This window comes from Heterodontus francisci, chromosome 18 (assembly GCF_036365525.1).
Source record: "Heterodontus francisci isolate sHetFra1 chromosome 18, sHetFra1.hap1, whole genome shotgun sequence".
Lineage (NCBI taxonomy): Eukaryota > Metazoa > Chordata > Chondrichthyes > Heterodontiformes > Heterodontidae > Heterodontus > Heterodontus francisci.
In genome coordinates this window covers 21,387,796-21,401,909 of record NC_090388.1, presented here as the reverse complement: position 1 = coordinate 21,401,909, position 14,114 = coordinate 21,387,796, and the positions used below count along the sequence as shown (strand labels likewise).

General features: G+C 42.6%; 1 protein-coding gene across 1 annotated transcript in view; it reads right to left on the bottom strand.

Annotated features, from left to right (window-relative positions):
* The window catches only part of LOC137379809 (protein kinase C-binding protein NELL2-like), a 282,199-nt gene that overhangs the window by 172,696 nt on the left and 95,389 nt on the right, over positions 1 to 14,114 (bottom strand). Inside the window, exons 10-12 of the mRNA XM_068051187.1 lie at positions 8,714 to 8,805; positions 6,044 to 6,146; positions 4,546 to 4,674 (exon numbers count right to left, since the gene is read on the bottom strand). Of these exons, the coding sequence (XP_067907288.1) occupies positions 4,546 to 4,674; positions 6,044 to 6,146; positions 8,714 to 8,805 (324 nt within the window). The remainder of the gene's footprint in view (positions 1 to 4,545; positions 4,675 to 6,043; positions 6,147 to 8,713; positions 8,806 to 14,114) is intronic.

Sequence of the window (14,114 nt, the reverse complement as noted above, 5' to 3'; positions counted from 1 at the left end):
GGAAAATTGTAGAACCATTGAATCTGGCACCGAGCTAATTATGCATTGTGCACAAAGCTTTGAAGTATTACATGTTGGTAAGAAGAACAAGGAGAGGCAATATAAAATAAAATATACTATTCTAAAGGCAGTGCAGGAGCAGAGGGACCAGGGTGGGGGGAGGGGGGGGCACTGTGGGCATATGTGCACAAATCATTGAAGGTGACAGGGAAGGTCGAGAAAGCAGTTATTAAGGCATACGGGATTCTGGACTTTATAAATAGAAACATAGAGTTCAAAAGCAAGGAAATGATGGTACCCAATTATCCAATTCTGGGCACCATACTTTGGGAAGGATGTGAAGGCACTGGAGAGAGTGCAGAAAAGGTTTACGAGAATAATTCTAGGGATGAGGGTCTTCAGTTATATGGATAGATTGGAGAAGCTGAGGCTGTTCTCCTTACAGAAGAGAATGTTGAGAGGAGATTTGATAGAGGTGTTCAAAGCCATGAGGACAGAGTAGGTAGGGGGAAACTGTTCCCATTGGCGGAAGGGTTGAGAACAGAGGACAACAATATGTGGTGAATGACAGAAGAGCCAAAGGCAACATGACGGAAAACTTTTTTACACGGCGAGTAGTTAGGATCTGGAATGCACTGCCTGAGAGTGTGGTGGAGGCAGATTCAATTGTGGCTTTCAAAAGAGAATTGGAGAATTATCTGAAGAGAAAAAATTTGCAGGGCTGCGGAGAAAGGGCGGGGAACGGGACTTGCCAGGTGGCTGTTGCAGAGAGCCGTCATGGACACAATGGGCCGAATGGCCTCCTTCTGTGCTGCAACCATTCTATAATGCTGTGATTCTTTGCAAAGACTGAAATGTAGCCCCATTACTTTTTCTCTGAGTCCTACTGCAACGACAATTTGCATTTATATATATTGCCTTTATCGTAGTAAAAATTCCCAAGTTGCTTTACAAGACTGTAATCAGTCAGTAATTGACACTGAGCTAAAAAATAGATATTAGGATAGATGATCAAATGCTTAATCAAAGAGAGGTATCATAATGAGTGTTTTAAAGGAGGAGAGAGAGGTGGAGAGTTCTAGGGATGGAATGTCAGAGCTTAGGGCTTAGATGGTTGAAGGCATAGCTGCCAATGTTAGGTCAAAGGAAGTGGAAGATGCACAAGAGGCCAGAGTTTTAGGAATACAGTGGGCTTGATTTTGTTTTCCTGCTGCTTTTTGGCAGTGGGCATAAAAAATGTCAAGCGACACTAGCCATCGCAATCTTGAGCGCAGCGGCTCATTAGAATATGCAGGGCAGCCTTGGTGACGCTGTGAACAGCATTAACTGTCTCTGCGCAGGCGCTGGGGCCATTTTTAAAGGGTGCCAGCCCTGAGTCGAGAATGCAGAGCTCCCCCCTCCCACCAACTACACTGAAGATAAATGTTTGCCCCATACCCCCCCCCCAACTACACTAAAATTGCAAACTTCACCCCTTTCTCCCCCAACTACAGTAAAATTGCAGAGTTCACCCTCACCCACCCCACTTCAAATGATGAGATTCCCCCCCTTCCGCAACTCGGTGGCACCAGCTTTCCCTGGACAGGAAAGTGAAGGCACGTGAGTGCTACCCGTCGTGCTGAAGATCCGGAACTGCAGGTAAGATCACTGCGGGTTAGGTTTTAATTCATACAAACACCTCATTTAAATATTTAAAGTCGGGTCGCATCACAGAGTGGCGGAGGGCCCGCCTTGGAGCCTCCCCGCCGCCGGGGAGATCAGGCCCAGCAATCCTGGTGCCGGGCTCCATGGCGGGCCATTGCTGCTCCGATCTTCTGGCCCCTCCGCCATGGAACCAGACACCAGGAGCTGAACAAAATTCAGCCCAGTGTTGTTGGAGGGTTGTAGAGCTGGAAAGGTTACACAGGAACGAGGCCATGGAGGGATTAATGATGAGAATTTTAAAATCTAGGCAAGGTTGGACCAGGAGCCAATGTTGGTTTGCAAGCACAGGAATTACTGCATATTTCAAACAGGGGCCAAACTGCCCCAGTTAATTCAGCCTCATTCTTCTTTCTTCCTCCTCCTGGATGATGCCTCACCTCCCTTCAGAAACTTCCCCAGTGACTTGGGGAAGAACAAACTGCCAGTGCTTTGGGTGAATGTGAGCCTTGAAAATGCATCCTGCTGCTCCATAGCACAATATACCAATACAGTAATGCACACTACCTTTATTTATGTACTCCCTGAACTATGGAAATGAAATTCACATCTCCACAGTGAAGCAGAACATCACTAAATTACTTTTGAGCCTGCCAGTCTCAAAAACCCAATATTTTAAAAAAAATCAATGTGGCAAATATTGCAAGCAGAACGTGTGGTGGTTGTTGTGTAACATTGATTGATTATCAACATGAGGTGTCAGTAACTCACTTGCAATTTGTCCATTTTGAGTTACACAGTTGACTCACCTGTGGAAACATAAATCCGATCATCCAGACTTCCAAGAAATCTCCTCCAATTATTGTTTTACACTTGTCCATCACATTGGTATATACTTTATTGTGAAATCAGAGCCCCAACAAATTAATACTGTAGTATCACTCTACTGAAAAAGTTATAATGAGGTAGATGTTCAACTTCCCACTCAGACGTAAAATTGACTTTGCGGATTATCCGCCTCTTATTGAAGCTGCCTGATTTCCCTTTGCATTGAGTTGAATGGAAATGTAAATCAGGCCTATTCCCTCATAGAAAGAAACATAGAAAAATAGGAGCAGAAGTAGGCTATTCAATACGATCACGGCTGATCAACCAAATTCAGTACCCTGTTCCCGCTTTCTCCCCGTGTCCCTTGATCCCTTTCGCACTAAAAACTAGATCTAACTCTTTCTTGAATATATTTAATAATTTGGCCTCAACTGCTTTCTGTGGTAGAGGATTCCACAGGTTCACCACTCTCTGGGTGAAGAAATCTCTCCTCATCTCAGTCCTAAATGGCTTACCCCTTATCCTTTGACTGTGACCCCTGGTCCTGGATTCCCCCGCCATCGGGAACATCCTTCCTGCATCTAGTCTGTCCAGTCCTGTTAGAATTTTGTAGGTTTCTATGAGATTCCCTCTCATTCTTCTAAACTGTAGCGAATACAAGCCTAATCGACCCAATCTCTCTTTATACGTCATCCCTGGAATCAGTCTGGTAAACCTTCGCTGCACTCCCTCCATAGCAAGAACATCCTTCCTCAGTTAAGGAGACCAAAACTGCACACAATACTCAAGGTGTGGTCTCATCAAGGCCTTATATAATTCAGCAAGACATCCTTGCTCCTGTACTCGAATCCTCTCATTATGATCTCTTATGTGGAACCTTATCGAAAGCCTTCTGAAAGTCCAAATATACCACATCCACTGGTTCTCCCTTATCTATTCTACTATTTACATCCTCAAAAAATTCCAGTAGATTTGTCAAGCATGGTTTCTCTTTCGTAAATCCATGTTGACTTTGTCCGATCCTGTCACTGTTTTCCAAGTGCCCTGCTATTACACCTTTTATAACGGACTCTAGCATTTTCCAGGTTAACTGGTCTATAATTCCCTGTTTTCTCTCTACCTCCTTTTTTAAATAGTGGGGTTACATTAGCCACCCTCCAATCTATAGAATCTTGAAAAATGACCAACAATGCATCTACTATTTCTAGGGCCACTTCTTTAAGTACTCTGGGATGTAGATTATCAGGCCTGGGGATTTATCAGCCTTCAATCCCATCAATTTCCCTAACACCACTTCCCTACTAATACTGATTTCATACAGTTCCTCCTTCTCACTAGACCCTATGTTCCCCAATATTTCTGGGAGGTAATTTGTGTCCTCCTTTGTGAAGACAGAACCAAAGTATGTATTTAATTGGTCAGCCATTTCTTTGTTCCCCGTTATAAATTCCCCCGTTTCTGACTGTAAGGGACCTACATTTGTCTTCACTAATCTTTTTCTCTTCACATATCTATAGAAGCTTTCACAGTCAGTTTTTATGTTCTTTGCAAGCTTACTCTCATACTCTATTTTCCCCTTCTTAATCAATCCCTTGGTCCTTCATGGGAAGCTGATCGGTAGCACCAGTTCTATCTTCCGGTGGTATGTTTCACATTTATCCTAATCTGTTTAACATGAAAAGATCTATCATAAGTGATAATTTAAAATATATCTGTGTATAAATGTTATACATGGTACATAAATCACATGATGCTCACTGTACTGTAACATAAATGCCTTTTCAGGCATTTGGATAGGAGAAATTTGTAACTCTTTTCTCCCAAATGACTAGATTTTGGGTCAATTTGAACTTCTAAGATGGAGATCGATAGAGTTTTGTGAGGTAAGGGCAAGGGATATAGAACAAAGGCAAGTAACTGGAGTTGTGATGCAGATCAGCCATGATCTAACTGAAGGTGGAGCAGTCCCGAGGGGCTGAAGACCCTTTTCTTGTTCCTATGTTCCTTTCCTATAACTAGTAAAGATGAACATGGGCATGAAATAGAGACTGAGATACTAAATGTGCACACACTAACCTTCACAGTAGGCTTCGTCATTACGGAGCGGAGTAAAGCCAGTTTTGCATTTGCAAATTGCACCAGCTTCCAAGTTCATACATTCAGAATTCTCAATGCAGTTGGGGCCCTCAGCACAAAAGTCATTGCCTGTAGTAAGAAAGAATGATTGGAGTGATTTTTAGTGAGGAAGCCTTACTTGTAACCTAATAAAAAATGGCATGCAATGTTCATCAGCTTTGGTACATTGCACAGCTATTTATAAAAAAGGTCTGAGGTCCTACTCTGCACTCAATGGTAGACAGCTTCTTTCAATCTGATATTTGTATCTACAATTCTGCTTAGTGGGTTAACCATGAAAAAACCCATTGCCTTGTGTCACCTCAATCCATCAGTTCCCGTGATCTAAATTTATGTATCAAGGAGAGAAACCTGGGGCTGGATTTCCCTGTGGATATCTGAATGCTGCCATCAGGCTCAAATAGAGGTCAGAAGCCCACATTGTGTAGGAAATAGTGCCTTTCCCCGGGCAGGCTCGCCATCCAATTAAGGATGACGGGTGAGCTCTTGAAGCTGGAGGGCCAACATGGCCCCGGATCTGACGCGGGGATGCCGCCTCCAGGCAGCTAAACTGTCAGCCGCCGCTCCTGGAAAATCCCAGTCGGCCTTCTTCAATTGGCCTTAAGTAGCTAATAACTAGCTTAATCGGCTACCCAACATTTGCATGCAGGTAGCTCTGCTGCTGCCCACCCCCCTCCCCACCCCATTCCTCCTCCGGCAAAATGGGCCAGGGGTGAGATGGGGCAGGGGAACTGCACGCAGGCCGGCGGTGCTATTTTTGAGCCCACCCACCTCCATTCCCAGCCCCCAAAAATCACTAATGGCAAATAAAAATACATTGGGTCGCATCCAGGGGGTAAGGACTAGTATATATTAATACTTAGATCAATTTGGCTACAATGCTTTTTTAGCCCATTCATAGAACTATTTATTTATTGTAAGTTATTAAATTTTCCATGGAAGTTCTTTTGAGTGAAACCAGTGTAGGTGAGAGAAGGCCAGATCAATTCTGTCTTTGATAGTTCCTTCCTCGGCCCCACTCTACACATCTCTCTTGCTGACTCAGGTCAGAAAGGGAATTCACCAAGTGGAGAGTGACTGGTATGACCTATGACCTGCTGCTCCATATCACAGCACAATGCTGCAGCATGATGATTTTGCAAATGGATAAATGACTTTCTATTCATACTTTGTCATGCACAAAGAACAGAGATCATTGGTCCTCAGAATCATTGTACCATACAGTAACACAACAGATAATACACTGTGTCATCTCAGATAAAATAAATGCTAATTTTATTGAAAGCAGTTGTTCATATTTGCCGCACCTTGAGTTTAAGTGAAACATTTGACTGGGAAGGTTTGATCAATCAATTCCTAAAATGGGACAATCTGTATTTCACACATGGTACAGTGATCCTGAGTCAGAATTTGACATCTATAACCCTGCGTCTATTACCTCTGCAAACCTTACAGCAGCTGTGTGTCAGGGAGATTTGGTTTGATCGTGAGCAAGGCAGTGAAGGGCAGCTTGGAAATAGAACACGCTGCATCGATTTGTCCTGTCAAGTGATGCAGAAGATGTTAAGTAAACGCATTTAAGAGTCACCAATTTGCCACTTTAGAGCTTTAATTGTTTAAAAAATCATTACTCTTTAAAGTAGACTCATTTGTTATTGCACTGAAAAAAGATTGCTTCATTATTTTTATTACGAAAAATGATCATTTAACTTTTGCACATTCAAGGATTTTATGTTTACTGTTTATAATTGTACATTTTAACAGACATTAAACTCTGGAGGCTTTAATCCTTAGAAGGACTGTGATAAATGTTGCCATACAAACATAATCACTGTTTGGCTTATACTCCTAAAATACTTGGAATATTTCTCCCCTTAATTCTCATTTTAAAAAAATAAAATAAATAAATAATTCTCATTTACATTCAGAAGTCATGGAATATCAGTTGTGCACCTGTTATATTTATCTTTGGAAGGTGAGCAGGGGAAAAAAAATCATGCTCAGGAGCTGAAAATGTTTCGATTTCATTTTGATAACATTGGACCAAAGTGACTCCTCACCAGCCACCCTTGTGGTTTCTCTGAGCAAGTCTGCCAATTAGTGTCAGGTTGTCCATGCTGTTGTTTCATTCCCACGAGGAAGTCAGCCAATGTTGCATCAGCTTATTTCACACAAGTCCCTTCCAGCCAGCTCTGAGAGATGTTTTCACTTGAACTTGGACTGGATTGAAACCTGGGGTAAATTTCAACTTGCTGCCTGGGCATTAAATACTGGCATTGTGGATCAGCCGCCCTTATAGAAAATGCCCAATTTTCATTTCTATCAATTGCGATGGTTTCTATTTTGACGGCTGGTTTTCAAAGCCAGTTTTACCCTCTGAGGGGCAAGGTGAAAATATACCTCACCCCCACAGACTGCTTCACCTACTACTCAGGAACAGCACAGGATCTTGCTTTATATATATAATAGGCTTGACACTGCATTTCTAAAAGAATGGAGGTAAAAATACCTTAAACAAAAGTATAAATGAAAGGTCATTAATCTCTAGACATAGCTAACTCAGGTACGGATGGTCCAAAATGTAATAAAAGAAGGTTAAAGATATGTTGCGTAAAAAGTTGGGAAAGACTCTTTCCTTAATTTGCATCGCAGGAAGAGGTTTATTGGCCTTTTGTATTCACCCCATTCTAGTTTTTGTGTTGTGCCTTAGAAGAAAGAAGGATCACAAACTAAACAAAAATGTTGCTAGGATAATTCCAAAGTTTTATTCACTTCAAAGTTAGCATAGCTGCTGCACAATACTACGCACTTATGAGGTGTTGGAGCTTATTAAATGTATATTTTAACTTAGAAAACATCATGTAACATAACAAAATTTTCACAGCATAGCAAAGTCAGTTCTTTCTAAACAGCCAGCTTTTCTTTTAGCCAAACCTCTTCGAGCAGCTAGATCCCACTTCTAGACATGGGCATAAATACTTCATATTTGTATAAGTGAACCATTTAAAGATGTGCTACAGATTCATAGCGAGTGGAAAATCTAATGCCAACAAGAAGCTTTTGCCACCCATTTGTTTTTTTGTTGGAGCAGCCCAGTTTATCTGGAATACTGGCATATCTCTTGTTGGACAGCAGGAATTTTTAGAATCGGGGAAAATCTAATTTCCAATCTTATCCTGTAGAACTTTCTGGGCAGTGGCAGGGTAAGAGACATTTGAAATTGATACAATTTTGTTTAAATTCCAATGCGATTTGCAACCTGACTTTGTACTATGAAGGGGAAGAGGAATTCCAACAATCATTGTGGAAGGGTAGAAGCCTTGCTGAAGTCAGGCAATTATTTTAAAAAATAGAGTTAACTGGTAAATAGAATTAACAATCCAATGCATCAGAACCACTTAAAGGACATCTGATTCTTAACAAGTACGAAAGATCTGCAGAAATTATACCATGTAACTTGCACAATCAGCATCTGTTAGCAAGTGTGCCTGGACACATCATATTTCTTTATTTAACTGACTGAGACTAAAAGCATTGAAATCAATGAACACTTTCTTCGTTTACACTGATGATTATGTCTGACTGTTTGTTTGGCTGCAGTTCATGATTGGTAAAATGGCCAACAAAAACACAAGCTCCATCAGCTCCATTCCCTTTCCCCATTCCTGGTCTATTAGGATTGGCAAAATTGGCAACCCTAAACCAGAGAAAATTCAGAGTCCCAGTTTTGAATTAATTCAAATGACCTCTACCAATAAGGAGGACAAGAGCAGCAAGATCATGAGCACATCATCAAGATCAAGGCTCCTTCCAAATCTGACACCATTCTGACTTGGACATTTATAGCTGATCCTTCATTGTGACTGGTATAAAATTCTGGAACTGCCTACTTAACACTGTCAGTACAATGACCGCATGGAAAAGGCCCACATCACCTTCTCAGGAAAATAGGGATGAGCAATAAAAGTAGCCATGTCACCCACATCCTGGAAACAAACTAAATAAAAGTAATAATTTGCAAATAGGAACAAAGTGAGTACTTCCGTTTACACACCAAAACCGGCATTTAGAATGAAGTAGCTTTGTATCGCATTTAAATCATTCTTACCTTACACTCCAAGAGATAACACTCCCCTGATGCTTTTGATTCTGTCATCCTCTGCCCATTATAGTAAAGTTTGTTGCCAAGGACACATACAGCTGATAACAAAAGCACAATATTTCAGTTTTATGTCTGTTCAACAAAGCAATTGATATTTCTCAGTAATAGAGTTGGAAAAATAAAGAGCATTAATTGGATTTCACCATTCAGCACCACAGTTATATCCCTGCTGAAAAAGCATTTGTTAAAAAGTTTCTTTCTCCATCTCTCCTGAAGGTGCTGGCTTACTGTAGCGTTCAGCTACCCTTCAGTACTGTATCCAAGAGGCCATCAGAGCAGAATGGCTTTCACTTTGTAAAAAGAAAATTGTGACATTTTATAGTAAATAATAGTGCTGAAATTAAAAGAAATATTTGGGGTGAAAACTTAAAACAAAAATGACAGTTCTGCATAATCAAACTCAAACTCAACAGTACGTGTTTGGTCCTAGTGAGGAGGTGATTTCAGACAGGACAGACACATTGAATTTAGAAGTCATTGATAGTTGAGTGGGAGGAAAGGTTGATCGCTTCCTGTGGTAATCCCAACTCCAGTGCAGGGCCCTACAGTTCGTGTCAGTGGGATGTTACGATCACCTGGTTCATGGTTTGTATTAACTTTTCTGGAGGTAACTTTTAATTTGGGGACTGAATTTTCTTTTAATGCAAGACAAATGAAAACAGCTGGCAAACAAACCTAGGGTGGATATAAACCAAAGTTTGGTCCATGTTTATTTAGTAAGGTCATATTGGGAAGTGTAAAGGCCCTACACAATGGGAACCCCTCTTAACTTGTTGATGGAGATGGTGGGCTGGATTTTAAGAGTCCGCCGCCGATCTCCCACACAGCTGCTCATTTAAATAGTTGAAGAGGCTCACCCCGCCAATCTCGTGGAGGAGTGGACTGTCCGTCCCATCAATGGGGTCAGCTGCCTGTGTGCAGGCGCAGGTGCCATTTTTAATGGGCAGCCAGTCCTGCTGGCTCATTTAAATTTTTAAAGAAATATCCCCAAAAAATTTATCCAGTAAACTTCTAATGTCCCTTCCTCCCCCAATAACAACTACATTAACTATTTGTCCTATTCCCCGCCCCCCAAAACACTAACCTTTTAAATTTGACCTTCTCCCTCCCCCAGACTGCACAAAGTTTAGAGTTCACCCCTTCCCACCATCCCCTACACCCATTACATTTATTTGACCCTGTTTTCCACCCCACCCACAGAAAATATTAATTCCTCCCCCCTCCCCACCAGTGTCACGCCGACTTTCCCTGGACGGGGAATTAAAGGTGTGGGAGTGCCGGCTGCTGCTCTGTAGATCGCAGCGGACCTCGTAAGATCCAAGGTAGTGCATTTAAATGTATTCATCTTATCAATTTAAATATTTAAACTCAGGTCCCATCGCCCAGTGGTTGGGGGGGCCGCCATGGAGACTCACCGCCACTGGGAGGATCGAGCCGGGCCCTCCCAGCGCCAGCCTTCATGGCAGACTACTGCCGGAACCATTTTCTGCCCTCACCACCACCCCCCCCTCCCCCAAACACACCCCATTGAGGTGGACGTCTAGGGCTTGGTAAAATCCAGCCCGGTGTGTCTGCAGCTGCCGTCATCAGGGGTTTAAATTATTCATATAATTTCCCAGAACAAAGAGAAGATTTAAAATTCAAAAATCTCTCCATAAGTACGTACAGAGACAGAGTTAGAAAGGTGAGAGCCATAAAACCCCAAGTGGCCTCGCTTAGTTGGGCAGTTGCAACCAATAAGTCTAGAAGGGTTTGCTCTGAAATTGTTAGCAATATCAGTTATTCATGTGGGTATCAGGAATCAGAGAAGATTTGGGAGTTGGAAATAATTAATTTAAATTGCTATCTGGGACATCCCACATGTGTCACTTTCTATTATGATAGATGATGCAGGGGGTGTCTGTTAGTTTTATGATCTGTGTGCTTGCAGACAGTCAGTCAGTTGGCTTTGGGACAAGCAGTTGGCTTTTGGAAAGGCCCATGCTCAAGCTGGGAAATCCAGATTCACGAGGTGTTGAAGGTGAACTGTAGGATTTGCCTAGCCGAAGCTAGAGGGAGAATCCCCAGAAATTCTCAAACCTCAGAAGATGGCTGAGAATTTAAGGAAATTGAAGTGAATTCTTAACAACTGTGATACCCTTTGAATTGGTCCCAGGAAAACAAGAACACAGGAAATAGGAGCAGAAGTAGCCCATATGGCCCATATAGCCTGCTCCACCATTCAATACAATCATGGCTGATCTTGGGCTTCAATTCCACTTTCCTACCCATTCCCCATATCCCTTGATTCCCTGCGAAACCAAAGATCTATCTATTCCAGCCTTCAATGTGTTCAATGATGAAGCATCCACAACCCTCAGGGGTAGAGAATTCCAAAGATTCACAACCCTTGAGTGTACTAATTTCTCCTCATCACAGTCCTAAATAATTGGCCCCTTATCCTGAGACTGTGCCCCCGCGTTCTAGATTCCCCGACTAGTGGAAACAATCTCTCAGCTTCTACCCTATCAAACCGTTTCTCACGTGCCTTCACTTTCCCATTTAGGGAAAGCAGGTGCCACCATAGTGAGGAAGGGGGAAACTTATGATTTTTAGTGCAGTGAGTGGGGCAGGGGTATGGGGTCAGATTTACATTACTAGTGTAGGGGATGGTGGGAAGAGGTGACCTCTGCACTTTATTCAGTTTTGGAGGGAGGGGGGGAAGGTCAAAAATGGGTCCCAAAAAGGGAGAAGTGAAAAAAACTCCAAGATCCTGTAACATGTAAAGAAATTCTTGGGGGTGGAAGTAAAAGTCAAATGGGAGTGCTCTGTAGGATTATAAGTATAAATGTCTCAAGTTGTAGTATTAAGTTAGTAGTGTTTTGCTTTGTTTAACTCTTGTACAGTAAAGTTTTAGTTTAAAATGTGAAATCTTGTGGCATAATTCTTTCAGTGATAAGTGAGAATTTGACTTTCTCTTTTTAAACGTTAACGGTCCCTAACGGGATCGTATCAGTGACTTTATCCATCTCCACCATCAGCCGTCCTGTAATCATACTGAGTGAACCTGCTTTGATGCCACTTGTTACTGATTTATGCTGTGAGCTGCAAGAACTAATTTTTCTACCAACTAAAGGCATTTCATATTTAGAATTTTTGTACCATTTTGGGAGGCTAACACCCCTGTGCAGGCTTCCCCTAAACCCAATATGTTGCCATTGTTAAATCCATCTCCTTTATCCTGATGGCAGATTCATTGATCCACATATTAATCTCTCACTATGTGCACGCATCCAGAAAGCCAGCTCTGACTACGGCCGACTCCATGATGGTGTCTGGAACCAGCACGGCATTAAGCTGAAGACTGAATCAAACTCTACCAGACCATTTTCCTTACCACCCTGCTGCATGGTGCAGAATCCTGGGTCTGCTATGGGCACCACATCTAAGCTCTGGAATGCTTCCACCAGAGACACCTGAGGTCCATCATGAGAATTGGTTGGCAGGACAAAATTACAAAGAACAAGGGCAGGGATTTTACTAAGCTCCCAACGTCGGGCTCCAATCATTGCCCAATCTACCCGGTGGTGGTGAGGCTCCGTGGCAGCCCCCGCTTCCGCTAGACGGCATGACCCAGATTAACATTTTTAAATTAAGTAAATGAATAAATTTTAATACAATATACCGAGATCTTACCATCGGGTCGCGATCTTCTGAGCGGCAGCTGGTACTCATGCCCCTTCACTTTCCCATTTAGGGAAAGCAGGCGCTGCCATGGCGGGGAAGGGGGGATTTTATGATTTTTAGTGCAGTGGTGGAGGGATGGGGGGAACGGGAATGGGGTCAGATTTACATTACTAATGTAGGTAATGGTGGGAAGTGGTGATCTCTGCACTTTGTTCAGTTTGGTGGGGAGAAGGTCAAGTGTTGAATTTAAGTGTTTTGGCGGGGGAGAGGGCAAATATTGAATTTGTTGTTGGAGTTGGGAAAGAGGTGATAGATTCTTAATTGATACATTGGTGGGGGGTATTACTTTAAAAATGTAAATGAGCCAGCAGGACTGGCTGCCCTTTAAAGATGGTGCCAGTGCCTGCACCCAGGCAGCTGACGCCATTGACAGTGTCGGACAGCCCGCTCCCTCCATGTGATTGGGGTGGGGTGGGGTGGGGTGGGAGTGGCCTGACTGGCTCATTATCATGGGCGGCATGGCGACATTGCGCCCACCCATGCGGGCCGCCATTTTGATCGCCCGCCGCCACTCCCAGCAGCAGGAGAAGAAAATCCAGCCCAAAGTTTTCTGGTTCAACAGCATGGAGACCACCCTCCAGAAAATTCAGCTTAGATGGGCAGGCTATGTCTCCCACATGGATGATTATAGAATCCCCAAGCAAATCTCCTATGGGGAACTGTTTCAGGGCAAATTACATCAAGGTGGTTAGTACAAACGATAAATGGACACCCTTAAAAAAAGCTTTGCATTGCAGACCACTTCTTCTAGGAAAACACTGCAACTGACAGGCCCATGTGGAGGCAAGAACCATCTATGCCAAACTTGCAACATCCAACACGCCCAGAGGAAGAACAGAGGTGGCACAGCTGCAAACAATCCCCCCAAGCACCAACAATGACGATATAAACTGCCAGTTCTGTGGACGTCCATGCCAATCCGCATTGGACTCCTCAGTTATGAGAGGACTCATAGAAGACAATAAAATCATTTACAGCCTGGACATACTTGAACAACGAAGAGTCTACCACGCCATGAACTAGAGACGCCAAACGTAAAAGTGCTTCCAAAGGGGCTAAGTGAAAAAATTTCACTATCAGTCTCGGCTGGATTCACAGTCAGGTGTCAAAGGTGAAACAATGCCATGTTAAGTCAATGCATCATGCAGTCCCTTCATGCTTAATCTGAAATAAGCAAAAAAAATTGAGGTCCTACACGAGTGTGGTGTTTGTAAATTCTACTGATGCTAGTTCTACATTGCTCTCTCCTAGCTCTTCCTTATTTTGATATGTTAAAGTTTGATGGAATGATTAGATAATTAAATTATAAAATTAAAATGGCTGATTTTGAAGGCATGAAAAGCTGTGTTTTCCTATTAAGTTCATTTATACAATTTAATTTAAATTATCATAAAATGTTGTCAATATCTTTAAATCTGGTGTTGTTGAATTGAGGACTTCCATATTGACAAAATGTATCACTTTCCTCCCACTAAGTTTTCTAAGATCGAGAGGAACGGACCTTGTGGGGAGAGAGCAGAAGGAGCTTGACACTGTATTTGACTTATACCACAAGCAATATGGGTGTACCTAATTCTGTAGCTAGCTGCCCAGAATGAGCAAACAAAGCCACTAACACTTT